General features: G+C 37.5%; 1 protein-coding gene across 5 annotated transcripts in view; it reads right to left on the bottom strand.

The window, feature by feature from the left end:
- Positions 1–23,892, bottom strand: part of LOC131978986 (PTB domain-containing engulfment adapter protein 1) — a 118,415-nt gene that overhangs the window by 31,488 nt on the left and 63,035 nt on the right. For 3 of the 5 annotated variants that reach the window (XM_059342842.1, XM_059342838.1, XM_059342839.1), the window contains one exon: positions 13,172–13,252. In XM_059342842.1, the coding sequence (XP_059198825.1) occupies positions 13,172–13,199 (28 nt within the window). In that variant the 5' untranslated portion in view covers positions 13,200–13,252. Of the gene's footprint in view, positions 1–13,171; positions 13,253–20,918; positions 21,361–21,623; positions 21,760–23,892 lie in introns of those variants that run through there. The other 2 variants (XM_059342841.1, XM_059342840.1) reach the window with 2 other exon arrangements.

The raw sequence follows: 23,892 nt of genomic DNA, 5'->3' as shown, positions 1-23,892 counted from the left end.
AGTCTACTGATGATAGACATGTAGTCTGGCAAAGTGCTGCGGTGCTTGTGGGGGGAGGCGGAATGCTAGCGTTTGTTAAAATCCTACCTGATCTATTAGCAGGTCTGTGGACGAGAGCTAACAATGCTTCTCATTGATACCCGCGCTAATTAAAGAGAGCAGACATATATAAATGATTAATGATTTGGGATGGGAGAGAGAAAAATAAAAAGAAACAAAGTGTACCTTTAGTTAAGCACTCAGGCTCATTTCCTTGCATTGCAAATGCATAACGGCTCTGAAGTATTGATGCACTTATCTGCCTCAGCTGCAGATAACACACATGCTGCTACACGTTACTGTATTCACATGTTGTGCTGAGCGGTACACTTGAGCGACACTTCACAAAATTAGATCAAATTTTGCCAAGCTATGACACGGAAAAGGTGCAAGAGATTTCATCATACATTATAAATAGCTTAAGCTGCAAGAAGCATCTAAATTGTGTTGAACTGGACAATGTGACGGTCTAGCACACTGAGCTAATTTGTGGATATATTGAGGGTTTGATCTATTAGACCTTTATCACAAACCATCTCTCCTTATCTACAAGCTAACAGCTGTACTCCCCTTTATCTCACGTTCTGCTGGGGATCCAGGCCCTGAGGTGATAAAAGGGTCACAGCAGCAGATCAGATATGCATCCAAAGAAAACAAATGCCTCAGTTTACTACAGTCCACCATTAAAAGATCTGTTAGTCATTTTATTAATATCCGGCCCCTAATCCTCCATCTGGGTAATATATACAGTTTAAAATGAACAAGATCCAATAAGTGTATTTTAAAAATGCAGCTCAAAACGTTTATAACAGCTTCTGGCAGGCAGTGAGGATATGACGCCGCTGACAGGTGAACATAAATTATAGATTTCTCTGGGTTTTGAATAATGTAAGTACACAAGTCAACAAAATATAAAAACATAGGTCTAGCTGTGCATAAATGTGACATGTCATTATTTTAAATTGGCCCCAAAAAAGCTTTCAAACACCAGATATTCTATAACAAATAACTGCTCTCAGAACAGCTATATTTTGCAACTAATTGTCTCAGAAAACATTTTTTTATCCTTAAATTAACAATCAAATGTACCCAATTTGTCTACAGTCTTATGTCTGTCCAATTTATATGGTTGCCTTCTTTTTTTTCTTTTTTTTTTTACTTTATTGCCTTTATGCACATTTACAGACAATTAACATCACAAAGGAAAACAAATCAAAACATCTTGAGATTGGGTCTCATCTGTCACAAAAATGGCACTGTAAAGGGCATTACACATATTTTATCTGGTTCTGTATTCCAAAAAATAATAATAATAATAATAAAAATAAATAAATATATCAAAATAAAAAAGGGCTAATTTAGATAATAATAGTGTTTAAGAGTCTTAAGCAATATAGTCTGTAACTGGGGCCCACCTTCTCATAAAAACAGGTACTTCTAGCTGTAATTGGGCAGTCATATATTCTATCATGTAGGCATGTTTTACTTTCTGTAACCACTGAGTGATCATGGGGGGGTCTTCCTTCATCCAATTTATAGTAATAATTTTTCTTGCAATCATCAACAAAATGTGTAATATATAACATTGTTCTGTGGTAAACATTGCCTTCTTTTAAAGCAGTTTTTTTTAACTCACTTGGTGCAGCACTATTGAAGAAACAAGCAGAATACAGATAGTAATACCATTTTTTTCTATTACTATAACTACAAATGTAAACAGCAATGACTTCCCTATGTAAAAGATTTTTTTTCTCCAATTCATATGGTTAAATGTTGTGGTCACCCCTCTGTAAGATACTCTGAGCTCAGCTCTTACCTTTGAGAGCTTGAGTGCTGCGCTGTGAGAGCACGATTTCTCTATAGGGCCTCCAGAAGTGGGCAGGCAATAGCCTAATTCACTGCAGCGCTCAATCAATGACACACAATGAATTTGCTGGGTATGCACAGTTCTCCATCATGCAGAAGACAACTTCAAAGGGCCTCTGAGCAGAAAGGACCTGCACCACACCTCTACTGAGGCCCAAGAGGACTGTGTTACTTTGATATGAAGCATTTGGAAATGTCTGTGCACAAAAATCCATCTGGTTCCATACGTGAACCGCTGTTTGACATAAAGGGGGGAATGCAAAATTTTGCAATGACACAGAAACAGTGACAGTGGGTCCTTTGAGAGAAGCTCACTTGAGGTTTTGTCTGCATCAGTACATTTGGGGGGAAAATCACACGCTCCTTACAATTGAATGCAATACTACAATGCTGCAGTCTACACATGCAGCCTCTCTGACACACAAAACTACAAGGTTCATGATGGTAGCTCTTATTTCAGGGTTACTGTATTGGATTATGTGTTCATGCCTCTGTGTCGAGCGCCTGTAAGTTCATCTAATGCCACTTCTCTATTACGCTGAAAATCTCTTGAAAGGATTCACTCAATTTAATGTGAAGATCAAATACAGAAAATATTGCCGGTCGGAGGGAATTCGGGGCCCATTCAGGGCTAATACGGATTACACAGAGCCAAAAAAGGAAATGCTTAAGGATCATAGACATGGTCATATGGCTTTATAATCCAGCATGGTCAGAGCAGACACTCGTCCTCTGCAAGCCTTTCACGTCGAGTCCTTCCAATCGAACATGGATTTGTTGTATGTATGTATCTGGTTTTCAATATTAATCATATTAAAACCATTAATATATGGCTTGAGAGAAAGATTTGGACCCAAGCATCATTTGGACATGTGTGTGTATCGTCCAGTGCGGCCATGAGGCAATTAAAGGCTTCAGCACCTCATTTTCTGTGTGACTGCTTTTTGTTGATTCAATCAAAAATGATGGATAGTGGACATCTGATATTATTATTATTAATGAAATTAAATTATGAAAGAGGCTAAATATGATGTGAATGTCACACTTTGAATGAAAAAGTGCCTGAAACTAGAGTTGGCTTCATTTCTGTTTTGTTTTTTTTAAACCGGCTGACCGGACATTTGTTTTTATGACAAGTCGTGGCAAAAGTCGCTGACATCAGCAACCCGTGCCAATGGCGCCGGGCGCTAAATTGGATTTGTATACAGTGTTTCCCAAACATAGACTTTGCTTTGGCGTGCTGCCCTGGTTTATCTATGGGTGCCAAAATATCTCTGGCCACCAATTTTAGCATTTTTTCATGTACCTGAACGCATCCATTCACTATATCCCCTCTGTCTAACATGCATGGTTAGCCGAGAATTAGAGAGACGTTGGACATGATGCAACATGGCAATATGATAAACACAATACTGTGTTTGTTTACAAACAGACAAATGGAGCCACTAGTGTCTAACAACGGCGTACAATGTGCTGCAGAGCAGAGCCCGGCATCTAGGGGGGTCTGTAGAGGTGGGAGGGGGGAAGATGCACATATACTAGAACATTCAGTTTTTGGGTGAAGAGACGAGACACGGCAGAGTAAGTACCAGCCAAGTAACAGCTAAGGCTGCAGGCGAAAGTGGACCAAATCTGAACAGCACACATCACATGGAATCAGATTTTTTTTTTCAAATCAGACCTTGGACACTTTCATTTCTACAACCGGATACAGATCTGATGTTTTCCAATGCAATCTTAGTCTGAACACTCATGAGGCATTTTTCTGCAACTTTTACGTCATTCTAGAGCAATTCTGTGCTGTGCTGGCGGCAGGCAGTCAGAAACTCAGTGATGACAAACATGGAGGAAGTCAGTGAAGGACAGTGAGGTTTTAAACTTCAGAAATATTTGGGGTGCCACTTCTGTGCAAGCTAAAGTTAAGTGGTCTTATGGGGACCGGTCTGTGTTCAAAAGCAAGGAAAGAAATGTCGGGGCACGTCACAATCTACGACTCCTGGCTCCGACTCCTCATCTGACACCTCCGTACAGACTAAAAATTCATGGCACGTAGGTACATATCACAGCTTGCGTTTTCCGTCACATATGTACGTATCGCAGCTGGTGGCTGACAGTACAATAGGGTGTTTTCTAAAAAAACAGAAGTGAAGTAGTTACAAGGGTCATGTGACTGCTGCAAGTTATGTAAAAAACGTAAGTTACTACTACGTCATCAAGATGCCGGCGGACGAATTACAGCGGAAAAACAGATCCGTAGCTTGTTTTTTGCTGCCTGTACACACGATCTTTATCGACGTTTTATGGTGAGAGAACAAGCTGGCAGGTCAGTTCAAGAGGCACGACTCTCCCTCTTCTACTTTTTCTGCTGGATATTGGCAACTGGCAAACCATCCGGGAGGTGCATTACTGCCACCAAGTGGACTGGAGACGTTACACTCTCATTCTGTTCCACACAGGAGCAACTGCAGTGTCAAATGCGACACCTAGTGGTAAATTCAGTATATTTCCCGAACGATGCTTGGGTTAATATTAGGGCCGGGACTCGATTAAAAAAAAAAATCAAATTAATTTGATTAATTTGGCTTTGTAATGAATTAATCGAAATTAATCGCATTTTAATCGCATATAAATATTTGACCTGAGAACAGTGAGAAGTAATTTTTTTCACATGGATTTTTAGTACACCATTGAATAATGACTGAATACATAAGCTTAAGCAACAAAAATATTGTTTATTTTTGTTCAAGTCCAACAGACCAGTGCAATTTTTGCCATTAAGTGTAGCAATAGCATATTTAGAAATATAGTACATTTCAGAAATTCAGGTAGCCTATAGGTAGGTAGACCTTTAATGCGTTAATTTTTGTGTAATTAATTAATCTTAATTAACGCGTTAAAGTCCCGGCCCTAGTTAATAACTGGTTTGAAACTTTTTATATCAACCCAACCCTGACTGTGACCAGACCAGAATGATCCATCCAATCAGTTGGTGTACTTTGTTATCAGCTATCACTTAAACGTAGCCTCTGACTTATATTTAACAACATGCAACATCACACCATGAGTGCATGTATAATTATAGGTAAAATTCTCTGCTCTGGTTCCCAGTGCTGTCAGAGAATCTGGGGCAAACGGTGCACTGTCCTCTACTACTGTACAATCACAGCACATCGGGCCATCGAGGCTATTCTTTTGCACTAACATGACTAATCTTCAGCTACCAGCTGTTGGTCTGACACAGTTGTAATATATGTTTCACTGCAGTCAGACAGATACTCAGATACGATGCAGCACATTACAGTGACCTGCAATTAAATGAACCCAGAACCCTGCAGCTTAGAGAAATACACACTGTGGATCCAGTGTGTGCTTTCAATCACTGGCAGAATTAATATGTCTGGGAGCATATTAATACATCACCAGGACAGTGACATTTTAACTGGACAGACAAGTTTTCATCATCGTAACGGTGACAGCCCAAGTTCTACAGACCTTCTCATGTTGTGGCACTGCAAAACAGGGAGACTATATTCTTCAAATAATTAGTATTATTTTATGTGGTTTTCATGCTCAATGACATATTTCGAAGAAACATAAGTGCACATCTCTGGTGCACACAAGATTTAAAGTGTTGTTTGGCATCATTCGTTGTGAAAAAAGGAATCTATCTATTAAATTAACTAATGGATTAGTCAACAAAATTGGTTTTGAGTTGTGCCTTCATGAGGATTATAAAGAAACAACATGTTGGCTCTGTAGTCCAAACCGAGACAACAAACAAACTTTATTACTCCTTTCAACCTTGACAGTGGCAGCGCATTGCGGAGCCACTCCTTCTGTACTCACCTTTCACAATAAAAGCCTTAGACATATAAAACAACAATTCCAACCTACAAAACCACTGAGCTAGGTTTAGTACAAAAACTTCCTGGCAGTATGTTATAAAAGACAGAAGCAAATATAAGTATTGTAAGTAGTATAAATAAGTAAATATACTGGAAACGCTTTAGTTTAAACAGTAAATTAATGTACGTACATACTAGAAGTCAAGTAGTTAGGAGGGTGACCTGAGCCACGGAAGTTACATTAAAAACATAATTTACGTGAAAAAACTTAAGTTATGTGAAAAAACGTAAGTTATGTGAAAAAACGTAAGTTCCGTTAAAAAAAAAACATGAGCCACGGAAGTAGTAAGCACGTAAAAAGTATTTTACTTTTGTTTTCATGGAGGACAGTCTAAAATGTAAATATGAGTCGTATTTTGCTGCCTGTACAAACGCCTTATATTGATGTTTTTGTGCAGGGACCTGTCTGACATATAAGCTGTTGAACCGTTTACCAGAGGGAACTCAAATTCATTCAGAGCATTTAGTTTAAAATAAACTATAAAATATCTTACAGTAGCTTTGGCTATAAAGCAAGTTCCCTCCGCCAGGCTCTGCTCTGCGCCAATATGATCCCAGTAGTTTGTCCTCTACATATCCAATCTATTTGAACCTTTTATCACTGTCTTTATGTATAGTTTTGAAGGGATATATATTTGCAGGCTAATATTTATTATTTGTGGTGTTTATTTATCATGCACCTGTGTGTAAAGGCCCTTATACTTTCAATAATTCTTCCTTCTTCTACAGTATTTCTATCAATAAGGTTAGACTAAATATAATCTCTCATAAGTTAATACAATTAAACAGAATCATAAACAATAACCTCCAAAACGAACATAAAGTTGAATGAACATATCTGTAAAACAGCCTTTTATAGAGAAGGTTTTATTCAGAATGATTGCATCAGACTGCATTAGAGTGTAAATACAGTATTCACAAGGTCATCAGCTGCCAACTCATAAAATCACTTTTGCAGGTTACACTACTGGTACGGCACATGACGTGTTATATGAGTTCTGCTTCCTGAACTGCTGCTCTCTGTCCAACTATTCAGTGCAAGTCACGTCCAGCAGCATGGAGCAATAAACACAGGAGATAAAAATGATCAAGATCCCCGCTGGCATTACCTGCTAGACGTGATCAAGTCCACAAAACACAGCCAGACACGGATATAAAGGAGGAGGTAAATCATGGCAGTGGACTGGCTGTCAGTGCCAGCCTTCACTCTCTCAGCTGAGAGCAGCCGAGGGACAGGGACATAACATTATTTTATAGGGATGCTGGACTGCATGCTGACTCTTTCTACATGGCTGTTTCAGTAATTATTAAAAATTAACCCATAAGAACCCAGACCTAGTTATCCTTAAAGGAAAGTTATGAGGGATATACCACCATTTCTGATGTGTTTTCAAAAACACTATCCCTAAATGTCAAAGATCTGTGATGTGACATAAACATTGCATTGGGCGCTTATAGTATTTATGTTTATAATATTTCGTATTTTAAAATAAATAAAAAACTAGACACAAATTTGCCTTTTTCTCAGCATCTCCACAACATCTATCAAAATTGTGACATTATTAGTTCTGTTTAACAACAAATTAGTTTTTAGATTTGTTTTAAAGTAGCATAATAATAATAAATCGATAATAAATAAATACAAATAACCATGTGTCTTTTTGTTTATCAAAATTGTGACTTTAATTTGCTCAGGAAATATGGTCAAAACAAGTTAAATGCAATACAGGACACCCTATTAACGGATTAGAATTGTTAAATGGGTTTAATCTTAACCCCGGAACAAAAAAATAGAAGATTTAATGTGTTTGTTACACGGGTGTCACCATGGGTTCTTATGGGTTAAGAAGTGACAGGATGAAAGCCTTCGTCCAAACCCTTGTGTATTCATCAGGCGGCAACCTCCAGGTCCGAGCAGTGAGGCAAACCAGGAAGTGCTTTAAGCTGCATTCTACCAAAAATTCCAACAGGGGGCGCCGACGGCGGCTGCAAAAGCACATGGCTCCATTCATTTCAATACAAAATGAGAAAACTTCTCACTTGATTTATTACCTCAGATTTTTTTTTAGGACAACACTATAGTCTCAATCGCTAGTAAGAAATCTTCTTCAAGACAATCTGATGTTAATAGTGTAAATAATGGCCCCATGTAGAAGAAAATACATGATAAAGAATCGTATGATTTGGGGCGTGGCTACCTTTGATTGACAGGTCACTAACAAGGCGAACCGTCATCAGGAGAGAAGCAGAACAATGCGTATCCACGACAACATGTCAATAAAGTTATACAAATATATAAGAAAAAAGGAAGTTTACCGGTTTGGTCTCATAACTTTGACCCTTTCACTGTATTTTCACTTAATGAGTTTATTTGAATGATTTGTTCATTAAAAATGTCTTGTTCAGCGTTTGGTTGGACTAACAGACACTCCAAGGAGTCACTGTTAATTTTTCTTAAGTAAGTAAAGTACATTTTGTTTTTGTTTTTTGCTAGCCAAAATTAACATCCCAGTTAATGCTAACATGAATTAGCAGCGGCTTCTCTCAGTCAAGTTGAGGTGCAGAGAGTCATGTAGTCAGATCTCTCTCGCTCCTCTACAGTCCAAATATGGTATGCTTCCTGTTTCTGAAAAAAGATGGCGACGAGTGTAACGCTGAACTTGATGCCTCAAACGGGCAGTCCACAAACCAACGGGTGACGTCACGGTGACTACGACCATTATTAATATAAATATATATCAATAAATTATTATCTTTTAGACGGATTAGGGGTTCAGCAGAGACTGAATTATTTACTTGAATGTGAAATCACTAGCATAGTAAACCTGTTCAGCCACTGTTGAAAGTTGTTTGCTGCCAACGAGCGGTCGCATATCAGATGATATTTCCAATCAATGGGAACGCTTCATCCAAGTCAAATTTGGGATCAAACAGAAAAAATTCTGGAAGGAATCAAATCAGTGCATGATGAGACGAGAAACAATCTAACAGTCTGGTCTGAATGTGTTCATTCAAAGTCCTGCCCAGAGGAGCAATTATTGCACTATGCATCTTTTTATCTTCCTCAACGGAGGGTTTTCATTAGGAACAGTTCAAGATATGAGCTTATTCAAACACCAATTCAAACCTCATATAAAGGCCTTTGTTCACACTTTGTATTAAAATCTTTGGGGAATAAACTTCGGAGTGGCATTTAATCTTTTTATCAACATCCATTTTGTTTTGCAACAGGAAACTGAGGTCTACTGAACAGCCAAATATACCGCGCATACACACCAATGCTTCCAGATATTTTTTGTATATTATGGTTCATGCTCTCAATGAGAAACGTTTCATCTTTCTGGGAGGGAAAAGGCTTTTGTTATGCTATCTGTTGTGGACCTTTTGGCTCCATTTGCCACAGACTGAATGGAAATTAAATCTAGAGAGAAAGCCTTAAGGTCAGACATCTGTTGGTGTTTAGATATAATAGTGAATGCTTGAGGTCAGGAAAGTGATGTCCTTCTGCTGGTGAAAAGGTTTTAACACACTTTGATGGCCGATGGGTGAATGGATGCTCAGCATAGGTGCAAAGAGATGGACAGAGTGTGCTTGTCTGTTCACAGAACTGTTTCCTTCCTTTCTGCAGAGAACCATATTATCTATCTGCTGCCAGCTTTAAGATTGTACACGTTTCAGCTGTTATTTACTTTTCACAACATGCCACCACAATGTTAAAGTCATTAAAGATCCTATTAAACAAATAAATACATACTTTCCTACATAAATATGGTTATGGAATAAATAAATCAACAAGCCTATAAAACAAATAAAATAATAAATAAATAAACGAGGCAAAAAAAAGATATAAATAATATATTTAGATAAGTGACTCCCTTAAAATAAACAAGTTGCATTGAAAAAAACGAATGTGGAATTATGAAATAAAAGTCCCTAAAAATAAATACATGTAAAATCAATAAGATCCCTAACAATAAATAAATCAATGTGAAATTAATAAATAAAAGTCCCTAACAATAAATAAATAAATAAATGTGAAAATAATAAATAACATCCCTAAAATAATAAAAATGTGGAATTATGACATTAGTCTCCTGAAATAAATATGGAATTATGAAATAAGACTCCTATAAAATAAACAAATGTGGAATAATGAAATTAAGTCCATTAAAATAAAAAAAACAATACAACAAATAAATAAATGAAATTATTTTAAAAAGACCTCTGAAATAAATCTTTGTGGAATTATGAAATAAAAAACAAAAAAACCCTATTTATTTAATTATTTATTGATCTATTGACTAACTCGTTTCTATATTAATTTCTTTATTTATTGCCTCATTGTCTATTTCAAAAATTTATGCCATAGCCATATTGTTTTATTTTATAGGCTTATTATCTATTTATTTATATAATGCAGAGTTAAATTACATTCCATATATGTACACATAAGCCGGGACACAGCTTGGGTATCAGCTGTAACTCACTGAAATGAATCCACAGTTAAAATGGAAGGAATGGAGTCATTACCATAATACGCGATGAAGGGGAAATTTAATGTGAGGTGAGAAGGGACTATCTGCCCTCCCTGATCACCGTCTTTAGCTCCTAAAATAGAGGACTTAATAGGAAAAAGTCAATTATAACACCCAAACATCATTAAAGCCCGACGCACCACCTGGGCCCCGGACACTTTTCCCAACACTGTCCAAGGCTTCTCCAGGTCTGTTGAGTCACAGCGGAGGGAGCAGGACAGATGGTGGTAAACACATCAAGCTGTTGTGCAAACTGCACTCTCAAACATCCTTTCCTCTGCATTTGGGATGGGTCACCTCGAGACTCTGCAGTGCTGTTTAACCACCTTCACTGTGAACGCTAACATGAATGCAACATGGTCTCACAGAAATCCCTGAAATAGCCAAGGATTTCGCTACAATGCAAGTTAATCACAGTCATATTTTTCTGGCGAGATCTTTACCACAAAGTGATTATGTACATTCACTGAGTGAATATTTAGAAAATAAAACATTTATTTCTCGCTAGAAATGTGATCAAAATCCATTTTTATGCAGAAACAAAGTCAAAATATTATTTTTTTCACTAAAAATGAGAGAACTGTCCGCCATGTTTTTTGTTCTGACCGCCGGAACCTTGAAAGTCACGTGACTTGGAACAAACCAATGGCCACGGGATATGACTGTCTTTAACTTGCATTGTAGCGAAATCTGTGTCAGTTTCACGGAAATTTGAGCGATTCCGTGGCTATTCCACAGATTTTGAGTTAAGCAAAATCCGTGGCTATTTCACTGATTTCTGTGAGACCAGGTTGCATGAATGCGTGGCAGAATGCATATGTTGTAATTGTTTGGTATTCTGCTTGTACTGGCAGTTCTGTTGTCTTTCAAAGCTATACGGAAATTAATAATTTCACATTTGGACTGTTTCATTGCAACCGATGACGGTGAAACAGCCTTTGAAGTTGCATACTGCATGATTTTAATCAAACCAATAAAATCATCTCATCAGCCAGAATAATAAACATAAACATCACACAGTTTTGTTTTTCATTTGAAGCTTTCAAGCGTGAACAGTTTATAGTCCTGCCAGCTTAATCAAACTGTATGGGACTAAAATGAAAAAAGGCCGTTCCAGTCCTCCAGATCAAACATGGTAGATTCATAAAACAGTTTCATGATTCATTGAATGAAACTGTCACTTCAAATGAAGTTCTTTAGCATCTTGTATCTCTTTGCTGTGAAGTGTGCAGAAATTCTGAAGAAAAAACATGCTTAAGTGTAGCATTGCACTTTGCAGTGAGGGCTCAAAGGCTTTGGAATGACCTGCAGGGAGATCACGGCTGAAAACTCTCTTCTTTTAAATCCGTTTATAAAAAAACACTTTATAAAAATGTCTTTATGATGCTTTTATTGATTCTTTATCACAATGGTGTTTTAGTTTAATTTTGTGTTTAATTTTTATCTTTTAGTTCATCAAATGAATAATAATAAATAATAATAATAATAATAATAACACATATTTATTAGACATTAAGTGGCTATATATAGAGATACAATTTCTTATTTTTGAAGTGTTGAGTATCAGGGGATAGGCCTAGATAAGTATTTTATACTTCAGCCTACTCCCTTTTTTTTGAACCAAAATGATATAAGGAAATGCATTTTGAATATTAAGTTAACTGGTTCTTATTTCTATCTTATTACTTAAACAGGGCAGATGCATGTATATGTATAGGGCTTTATATACTGTATGTGTGTAAATGTTTATGTACATCTGTTTAATGGTGTCTATGTGAGTATGTGTATGAATATGTATATGCATCTAGCCTACGCTGTTGTAGTCTATGTTGTTTATTTTTTTTCGGTTCGAAAAGAAGAATTAATAAAATTAAATGAAATGTATTATATTGTATTGTAAAGCTCTTTGTAAAGGTGGTGTAGTGGTTAGCCCTCTTGCCTCAAAGCAAGAGGGTCCCAGGTTCGACTCCAGCCTGTGGCTCCTCTGTGTAGAGATGTCAGCGTGGGTTCTCACCGGGTGCTTCGGCTTCCTCCCACAGTCCAAAAACATACACTTAGGTTCAATTGGTGGAATGAGAGCATGATTGTCTGTCTCTATGTGTCTGCCCTGTGATAGTCTGGAGACCTGTCCAGGGTGTACCCCGCAATTTCGCCTAGTGTCAGCTGGGATCGGCTCCAGCCTCCCACGACCTGAGTGCGAATAGGCGGTCAAGGATAATGAATGAATGACTAGTATGGTCAAAACTCCAAAAGCTCCAAAAACAAGTCCTATATTTCCCATAATACATAATCCTTCTACTAAGGATACCAGGTTTGTTTCCCATGTCGTAACGCCAGTGAACTATGACTCTTTTGGTGCTCATGTCATCCTCTTAACAGCTTCACTTCCGGACTTTAAGTGCATTCATTTTATTTTTTAAAACTCTTTATAACACCTAACCAGGTTGTTTTTTGCCCTAACCTAAGATAAGTTGTTTTGTAGTGCAATCATCAGCAAACTGCAGCCTTTTAACTGAATGTGACCGCTTTGTTTTCAATGAGCAGCCATTGAATGTGCTTCTCAACCTGCTGGCAGGTGGTAAAACCCTGCTGTGTGCATGTTCTTTATTGTCCAGGCCTATCACTGAATAGCTAAAATAACATCACTGATTTGTTGCAAAGAATAAAAAAGCTCCCATAACAAAGAGAGATCTGAGTTCGTCCAACAGCGTTCCTCTCTCAGACTCCTCAAAGAGTCTTTTCAGCCTGTGGCACCGTTGGAGCTAAAACAGGCGATGCTAAATTCCGTAAACTAAATGAGCATTACATGCAGTTATTTCTGCTCACCTTTTTTCCTGTTGAAGGCGCGGTTCATAGTGGAAAATGTGCGTCTCCGAGGTCCCTCGGGAGTATCTGCCTATATTCCACCTGGAAAAGCAGCAGGGAGAAGTGAGTTAAAAATGGCTTTGACCTCAAGCCTTCACTAAAAGTCTGAAAACATACAGTCAGAAGTTTGTTCTGCAAAAAATCCCCACCCTCTGAGAGTGAGGCAATGTTTAGCTGTCAGGATGTGTTCCCATTAAACTCCCAGACCATCTGCATTACAGTTGTTTACTGCTGGGCCGCACCATACTCATCATCTGTGCAGGGTCTAAATTTAATCTTGTGGTGTTGATGATAACGTGCTCACTGTCCTTACCAAAGGACATGTCTAGGAATGGTGACCTAGACAAGTACAGCAATAGTTTGGCATAGTAAAATGTAACATTGTTTACTATGATCCCCTGCTGCATTATTTTCTAGTCTTTCTTAAAGAACTAGGGCATATTTTTATGTCTAAGTGCTGCGTGTTTAGCTGCATCCCCAATACACATCCAGCTACACACACAACATTAAAAAAACATGAAACTAAACCCATCAAGTTTTGAGCCCAAGAGACGCCATAAATGGTTCGTTTGTAATCATCATCTCCTCATTTCTGTCAGTAATAAAATTATCTCACAAAAGCCAACATTAGTACACATCATTATTTCTAATTGTACTTAAATGAGCAATTTGTAATATTGCATTAAAAAAGCTGAAAGGAAACATCAAAATCCATTAAAAAGTTCCTATATTTTGCACACAAAAAAAGTGCTTGCACCAGTATATTAAACACAGAGTCCCTGCTGGGGTTTAGGTCTTAATTTTGGTTTGGAACATTCACATTGCAAAGTTTATCAGCCATCTACTTGGACACACTGTGTACAGTACAGAACAATGTTGTCACAGCACTTCAAGGACTAAATCATGTCATTCCTGCAGAGGTGAAATATTGCTCCCAATGTTTTGGGCAGGAATCACAAATCACACCTTAAATTTGTCTTTGTCTGGTCAACATGAAACATGGCCGATACTAGCTGACATGAAAGAACCATTAAAGACTGACCAGCTGAACCAAACTCCTGAAGACCTCACCATGTTTTTCTCATAGATGGGTAAGATGGCCAAGATGACTCGTTTTGTTTCTTGTTTCCAATCTGTACTTCTTTTACTCTGTTAACTGGATTACAGACATGCATAACCTGTAGCACCAACTTCTGACCATCTAGTCCAGAGTTGGGCATTAGGCGGCCCGGGGGCCACATCCGGCCCACTGGCTGTCCCTGTCTGGCCCACGTGAGGCTACCCGGAAGAAATCATTACAGCCACAGTGCTTTTATTTTGAAGGTGCACAGAAATGTGAATGATAAAAACCACCGTCTTTTTTATTCTGTCATTTGTCTTTTTTTGTTCATTTTGTGTCTTTTTGGTCAATTTGTGTCTTTTTTGGCCATTTTACATTTTTTGGGTCTTTTTATGTCTTTTTGCATTAACCTAATAAATTGCTGGTTTACTGCAGAACATACATGCTCTATATTGTTTTTGTGGTTTCAATGTATGTTGTGTTTAAAATAAAAGGAAAAGTGAGATAATGATTGTAGATTTTACCATTTTTTACTGCTAAATTTGATTTACTCCACATTAACATAGCCTTATCATAACATGTATTCTTACCAGTAGCAGCTCAAAGCCAGATCATTTACTGCTTTTTATAAAGTGATGAAATTAATTTTGAGCAGAATTAAGTTCAGAGTATTGGTCCGGCCCCCCGCAACCTTCACAGTATCTCATGTGGCCCCTTGGGAACATTAATTGCCCACCCCTGATCTAGGCTGTAGTCTAGTTTATTGTTTAGTCTATTTGTGACATTTTAAAAGTTTGCTTAAAAGGAGAAAGAAGACTACTGCCTGTACAAAGAAAGATTAATGTAGGCTGAGGTCAAATGTAGTTTTTTTTCTCTCTTTAACATGTGTAGTTGTAGCTTTGCTCCAACACAGAAACTGGTAAAGCACTGCATTGTAGAAAAAGGTGCTACTTCCTCCTTTAACAAATGCAAAACATCCACCTCCACAGCTCACCTAAAATGTGACACGTTGCTTTGACTGCTTTCAGGGCTTTGCATCAATTCCCCACGAGAGTTCAGCAATCTAGAGGACTGCAAGGACAAAGTGTCCAGGACCAGGTAGCTGTCAGCCTGCTGCACAATCAATATTCTTTACTGTGGAAGAATATGCAAGGCCTGCCGCATAACAGCTATTTCAATCTTTGCCTTTGCAAACAAAATTAACTTGTGCCCGGGCGATCTAGAAAATGAATTGAATTTTTCCATCCTTGGCATTTTGCATTTACCAAGAGAAGGCGTATTTTTTTGTGACCACCCAGATATAGTGGATCTTGAAAGCTATGTTGTAATCATGTATTTATGTCAACAAAATATCAACCTTCAACTGGAGGTTGCAGGTCTTAAAACTAGAGTCCTTGCATATGAAATCTAGAACTGTTCTAGTACACTGACAGGTTTAAAGTCCAAAAAGGGGGAGCTTTACCACACAGGGGATTAAAGATCTACATGGTACATGCTAACACAGTTCACATGAGGCCAGCAACAGCAGACAGTCAGCATACCTTCACATCTCACTTGGTCAATCAAAGATTTATTTTAACCAATCCAGAGTTGGTGATGGTTGGAACAGTGGGAAGTTTAATTTTCTCCAAAACTTATTTAAAAACAAAACACACTTAAATATGCAGATTACTGTGAAAACTAACCTCATGTCGGGGGATAAAACATAAACCTTTGAACTCCTTGACGTTATCTTTACAGTATCACCTCACTTTTGTTAGTTTTACGATCAACAGGAAGTCTCTTTTTGTCCTTTCAAAATAAAAGCGCCCTTTATATATATATATATATATATATATATATATATATATATATATATATGTATATATATATATTATGTATGCATTTTTATCAGGTTTTTATACATACTGGAGTATGTATAAAAACATAGTTAATAATCGATTAATTGATCGTTACATAATAGATAATCGAGTTGGCAGGTTACTTCCAAATTCCCATCCCTAGTGCGAATATATCGACAGCTGCAGTTGCTTGGCTGCTGATGGTCTGTTATAGACTGTTACACTGTTACACACCAAGTGATCTGAGTGCAGTATTACACATACTGATGCACACACCTGGAGCAATAATAGGGATCCTACTTGACCAGATTTAACTGAATATTTTTTGGACCCAGGCTAGCTCAGGCCTCGGATCAGGTCTCAGTCTAGTTCGACCTGAAGACCTCTACCATGGATTTCTTTCATACCCCCATGTGAACCATAATACAGGGGGCCCATGAAATTAATTAATAATTGTTTTTTTCAGACACAATCCTCTGTGAATTGTGGTTTCATTTTCCTTGTGATATGTTTGGAGACTGATTAATAAAGTTTGACTTTATCTGTCATAAGTCTCAATCATTTCATGGAGAGAAGTAAAAAAATATGCTATTCCAACTTTATTGGTCCGTGTGTATACCTCATTGACTTCTACTTGTATCTATACATATCAACACTTAATTGGCTAACCTTGGTAAATCTAAATGTAACAAATGAGACCACATTTTAGATGGTTGGTTTTCTATCCTTTCTCAACAAACTCTGAGAAAGTTTTAGCTGCGAAGTACATTTTATGATGCAAAAAACACCAATTATGAGTGTGACATAAATGATGCCATTGAGAAAATAAGCTGTTATGTATAACACATTATCAACCAATCATCCTTGGGGCTGAGAAATAAGATAAAAACTAAAGTATGTGAGAACAAATTAATCAGTGTAACATGGGAGGTTAATGGGTCATTAGCTCTGAATGAATAGCAGTGAGGTGCCACAGCAAAATGATGGAGTTCTTGCTACTGAGTCAGATATCTTTCAGTATATATTACTGCTGGGAGTAGCTGCTGACAAACAAATAAACCATCCTTAAAAAGACATATCTGTGACAGAGCTCCAATTATTTTTGAGTTTGCATTGAATAGGCTGTGCCATGATAAGACACTGTCTCTTTAAATGGAAAAATGAAAAATCCCTAAGCTGCAGAAGGCATATAATAGGGCACATAATGATATATGGCGTATAATTGAGGGAAATGTAGTTTGCAGATACAAATACAATGTATGTGGGTTTTTACAGTAAGGGGATATTTGACTGAAAAAGAGGCCCAGCACAGGGCTGGACAAAGTTTAAATGGAACAAGCTTCAGGGTGGAGACTGGGACATTCCTCAGTCTGCCAAAACAGAATATCTTTGCTGCTGAAAAAGACAACTTATGTTCCCTATTTACAGGTCAAACATGGTATTGTTGATATTGCAATGGGCAGATGAACAAGGACACTGCTATTGTTTACATTTCACCAAAGCCAGGGAGGAGTGGATTCTGCAGATCTCAGCACCAAACACTGCAGTATCTGGACTGCCAAATTATGACCTTGGCAGTGGTGGGCGTATAGCATTTGGAGAACCAGCTTTTTTGGATTTAAGTGCACTGTTTCCCTGTTGTCGAAGCAAGTTAGATAGCATTCGCTGCGATATAGCACTGCATGAAAGAAATACAGCCTCCCTTTAAGGGTTTGTGGTATTTTGTATAGTGGAGAAATGTTTTTTTAAAATAAAATCTCAGGAGCGAGAGAGAGAGAGAGAGAGAGAGAGAGAGAGAGAGAGAGAGAGAGAGAGAGGCATCAGTTGGAATCTGTTGTGGCAGGAAGTACGGAGGGGGTTTTCACTGCCTCTTTTCATTCCCATCATGAACATAAAATAAGTATTTTTAACCACTCTAGAGGTGTGGTACACCTGAGAACGTGGCTAAAAGAGGCCCGTCTTAAAATTTTAAATAATCTCCCACTGGAGCTGTGTTTCATTATTTTTAAAAAAAGGCCATGAGGCAAGTTTGACAGCTGGTAATCTCAGGTTAAAATTGGAGAAAACAAACAAAGGATTGGGATTTACCCGGCTTAACCCCTTCTGAAAAAAAGTTGGGAGACTGTTTACATGTAAATAGAACACTATGCGATAATTTGCTAATCCTTTTTGAGGATATTCACTGAAAACTGTAGAAATGCAAAATATTTCATATTCATTTTATAATATCAACTTTTGTATTTTTTAAATACACACTATAGTGGGGCGGCATAGCTCAATATATCTTAATAATTGTTTGTTTTGTGATAAAAGCATAAATATGTTGGAAACAAAACTGAATATTGGGCCATCACAAACTCAGACCCTGGTTGCCATGGCAGCAGTTGGTTAAACATTCCTTTCCCACTGGACCAACATGCAATAATGGACATAATCAAGATCCTGCAACTCTGAGAACCAAAAAAAAAACTCACTCACACTTTTACAGACTTAAACAATATAATTGGTCATCTCATTATATCATAGTGTTATATATAGTGCCTTGAATCAGTAAAAAGTGTTAAATTTTTTTGTGCATTTCTTGTCAGATGGTGGATGCTAGATCAAATGTGGTACAGATGATTTTTAAAGTAATTAATCACTTATATATGTGTTATTATTTGGTCATTAGAATGTGAATATGCGATGGCCCAATATCCAGACTTTCTCTCAATACATTAAGCTATATATGTACCAAATTTGGTGGTTTTATCACAAAATGAACAATAGGTTAGCTATGCCGCCCAACTACTATGAATTTGATGCATACTGTTTTTATTTACAGCATCCCAAATTTTTTGAAATTGGGATTATAAATCAAAAAGGACTAACAAATGCTAACACTTTTTTTTTGTAAATGGTGTTGTATTGGATACTGAATCACTCAGAAAATGTCTTAATTGGCCCCAACCTTGATCCGCTGGATTAGCTTAGGTTGTCCTTAAAAGTCACCATAAAGAGCTTTAAGTTGTTAAAGCAAAGCTCGCTCTCAGGACTGGTAGCAGACAAAGCCCGGCTACCTTCCTGTTTGTTTGTGACACACTGAGGTGTAATGCATTGCTCCCGCCTGACACCTGACTGTGATGTCACTCATTTTGATTGGCAGCTGCAGTGTTTGGCCTGTTTTAATAGCTTCCTGTCTGGTGAATCAACAGCACCCCCTTGGGAGAGCTGTCGACCCCAAGACCCACACACACACACACACACACACACACACACACACACACACACACACACACGGACTTAACACTGTGCTGCAAACTTCCTCAGTCCCTGTTCTATGTTTGCTGCAGTGGAGGCACCAGGTTAGACCTGCTCAATTCTTCCCAAGAAGAGATTATAGTGTCTGAACAGTCTGTATAGACTTCTTACCTGGTTTACAGTATATATATTACAGTACTGACTGCTCATTACATTTATGCTACATTATTGTGATCTAGGGCTGGGCGATATATTGATAAAATATATCATTATATTTTTAAATGTGATATGGAATTAGACCATATCGCACATATAGTTAAATTTTTTTCCTTTTTTATATATAAATGCTTCCCTTACTGGCGTTTGTCATATTTAGTTGTTTTGTAATGTTTGGCATTCTTTTCTCATATAAATATATTTATTTCAAAAAAAGATTGGCCTATTTTATTTCATTTAAGATATTTTTGATTTAAATGTGCACTTTATGGGGCTTTGATTAAAAAAAAGGTACTCCTGCTGTTATATAGTATTTATGTTCACTTGAATAAACAGCTTCAATATAAGTACTTGTGACATGTCATATTTGGCTTTGACTTTGACTGAACATTTGCTCTCACTTTGTGATAAAAATATTGCAATATATATCATATATCAATTTCCGCCTAAATATATGGGGATATGACTTTTGGTCCATATCGCCCAGCCCTATTCTGATCCATCATTTGTCTAAATCATAAAAATAGATGAGCCACAACTAAATAGTAATTAAAATCACAGAATGCAGTTATCGAATTTACAAGACCTAACAATACAGAAGAACAGTCTGAATATTAAGCAAACAAAAAACAAACAAACAAAACAAAACAAAACAAATAAAAAACAATCATGAAATCCCAGTCTGTGGATATGAAAAGTATGTTATCTCAAAAAAACAAAAACAAACAAAAGACATACATTTTTTGCAGAACAGAAGTTTGAAATAGCGATATCACTATATTCCATGTGTCTCATTTAAAACTTTGCCAAAAATAAGTTACTTTAAACTAACTGGACCCTTTGAAAAACATTAAATTATGTGCTCATCAGTACAACTGGGAAGACATGATTAATCCTGCTGAGTCACGTGATAAAAAAAATTGTCAAAATTGGACAAAACTGCAGAGCAGAGAGGAGAAAACAAGAGAGGTGGAAAACATTTAAATAGTTCAATATGTATAATATATGAAACCCATTACCATGTTGGTTACACTTAAAGTGTTGTATGTACAGAATGCATTTTATTCAAATTTTTGTCAACTAAATTCAACTTACACTAATACATGTGTTATACTGTCCAACCTACTTCTTGCCATGATTGTGCTGTTTCTATAGAGGTGCAGGATTTATATATTGCAGTGAAAAACAAGGCCACAATGAGTGAAATGTGACAGGATCAAAAAATGCCCAGAAAGTGCTGGGGTTCAGAGGGTTAACAGTAACATTAAAGCACAAACCCCTTAAAAATACACAACATGTGGTCTGACCATTTGTAACAACAGTGGAAAATATGATCCAACATTTCACTTACTTGAATATGATCTTCTCACACGCAAAGCAAAAACCATGTCCAGAGTGTAACTATTCACCTTCAGTGACTCAAACATTAGGAATTTAGCTTGAGAAAGACTCTTTCTGGAAATGAGCGCGACCTACTTTGACCCTATGAAGCCCTCGCTCAAGCCCAAACAACAAGCTAGAAATGAATTCCATGTGCACAAGTTTGACAAAAGTTAATGTTTCAAAAGGCGTATTAAAGATTGAAAGAGCGAAAGAAAGCAAAGTTAATGTCCCATTTATTAATGCCTCTCAGCCAGTCACTAATCTGACCCATATGCACTAAAAAGGCAGCAGGCTTTTAACATGGAATAGCAGCAGAGCATGCACTGTGGTCCCAACATAATGCCTCAGAAAAGAAAATCAACAAAGATCCTTTGTTTTCTACACTTTGCTCTCACCCTGACTCTGGAATCTTGCTTGCCAAAGCGCAGCACATAAGACATCGCAACTCCAATCTGTTTATGAATTTAGTCCCAGAATTCCTCAGTTCAACAACCGTGGTGTCTTGGTCTCTAATCTAAAAGCCAGGCTTGCTCTCTCGCAGCCCGGTATTTAAACTCCTGCGGATCAAATGCAAGCACCCTGACAGACTTTATCACACCGCTAGAGAGAAGAAAAACAGACCTATGGAGAGAAACATGCAAACAACAGCAGAGCTAAGATAAAAGCTACTTACTTGTCTTCAAACTGGGGAGGACTAGTGAGGAGGAAGTTCCAGCGGGTCTTAATAGTTTTCAGCTGTGGGCCAGATGGTGCTACACTAAGGACTGCAGCAGGCAGAGATGATGGGGTTTGCAAACTCAACAAGAAGCTTTTGCTTGGACACATGATACTTGACATTCAAATCCGACTTCCTCCGCCCACAGTTTGTCCAAAAGGATTCTTTTGGAGGTTTGCATGTGCAAAAAAGAGAGACCCCTTTCGACGGGAACTGTTCCACCGAGATGCACCGGGGCATAGCGGAGATGACCTATAAAAGCCAACATGCAAGAGGTTGCAGTGTGACCCTTTTGCTGCAGAACGTGATTCATCATCATGCAATGTGCACTGGCAACAGCCTTAGGTCAACATCTTGGCGTCAATCAACACAGCGGTACGGCCAAAACATTGTGAAGTAAAAGTCACAATACTTCTCCAACACAAAGCCTTAAAAGCCTCCCCTTTGAGATTATGTCAACGTAATAACAACCTTTCCTTTTCCACTGCACTCCAGACACATTCACAGCTCAAAAATGTATATCCTGGGAGCTAAAATTGTGTGATACCACTTTAAAATGTGACACGCCATTGTCCTTTTTATCACATAGAGATGAACTGTCTGGGAAAGCCTCAAAGTGAAGAGCAGAGGGCAGGAGGATCACAAAAGGCACAATGTTTGAGCTGACAAACACCTGAAAGTGAAGCCCAATTACTCAGCTTGTTGAGAGCACGGCGGAGGGCTGTGCGGGAGGTTTTTTTTTATCTCCACATCAGAAACCTCATGCAAATGTTGTCTCCTCTGGGTCTAATCAGTAAACTGTCTGTCAAACACTGCATCCTTCACAATTTCTCAACAGAACTACTTCAGGAAGGGCAACTGACCACTTTTTGAAGGGTCTATAGGAATCTTTTATTTGCTGCATACTATGCAAGATTCTCCCAGAAAAACAAGGTAATAACATTAAAGAATGTCTCGCAACGATGCCTTACAAAGCACCAGAAGTTTGTGGAGGTGTCTATATCTGCAGAGGCTCTGCCTGTATTGTATTTTTTATTTGCATTTTGCTGCGTTTGCCACATTTCTGGGTGTCACCTTTTGGACACAAAGCTACTGAAATAGCGGACACAGAAGAAACACCAAGCGGACAAAGCTTGTTACAAAACTAGAGTGAATCTTAAGTTTACATTAGTGAATCTAAATTTGACTTTAGATTCACTTTCAATATCGGTGGTTGACGTGAACTCAAATTCAAAGTGAAAAAAAGAATAATTCAAAAATATATGTCAAATGACATACAATTATATTCCCTTATATGTGAATAATTCAAAACTGAATGTGTCCATTTCTAATTCTTCATACATTTAGCATATTATTAACTTTTTGGTGTGGTAGTCCTAAAATGTGTCCACCGGTGCAACAAAATAAAGAATGTCATTATCTAATTCAGAGAATGTTGGACAGATAAGATAGATAAGCCCAAGACATATTAGTTATGAATATTTTTATCAATTTACATTATTTTCAATGATCAATCAATGTAAATTGATAAAAATATTCAGATCAATACTCAATACTGCGTTGTACCAAATGACTACCTTAAGATGACCAGTTCCAACACTGCACGGAAATAGTAATATTATGAAAATATTTGAGACAGAACTGATGTTGTGTGCAGTCCACCTGCTCCAGAGATGTCTTCTGTCCTTCCTGATTCTGGAAGGACCCCTCTCAGTAATGGGGTGGTCACATTAATGCCTGTTTTATATCTACATAATGGCGTTGCTCCAGGAGGACACCAGTTTTGCGGACAAAATGTAATGTGTCATAATAACTCTACATAGGGACCTTAACACTTATATCCTCTAGATTCATTAAGTAAACACTCGTATGACATGCATCAAGTATTTTTAATGTATTTAGATTCATTTTTCATTAAATTACAGTTGTTTTAAGATAAGTTATGCTACCTAGGACAGTTGCACCGGTGGACAAATGTCATGTTCAAAATAGAATATTTGCATAGTTGAAGAACAATACTCATTGTTTGCAGATGGATTAGATGTAGAAGAATGAACTGCATATTAAAACATTAATTTTAATGAAATATTATCAAATTTTAGTAATATTTGTCACTGGGAACACAAAAATTGAGTGTCACGTCAACCACCCATATACATGTTCTTATAATCAGTAATTGACAATTCCTACATAGTATACCTAGCCTTCCAATGGCCCACTGGTGGGT

This window comes from Centropristis striata, chromosome 10 (assembly GCF_030273125.1).
Source record: "Centropristis striata isolate RG_2023a ecotype Rhode Island chromosome 10, C.striata_1.0, whole genome shotgun sequence".
Taxonomy (NCBI): Eukaryota; Metazoa; Chordata; class Actinopteri; order Perciformes; family Serranidae; genus Centropristis; species Centropristis striata.
Note: the sequence above shows the minus strand (reverse complement) of the source record. Positions and strands in the feature narration are given on the sequence as shown.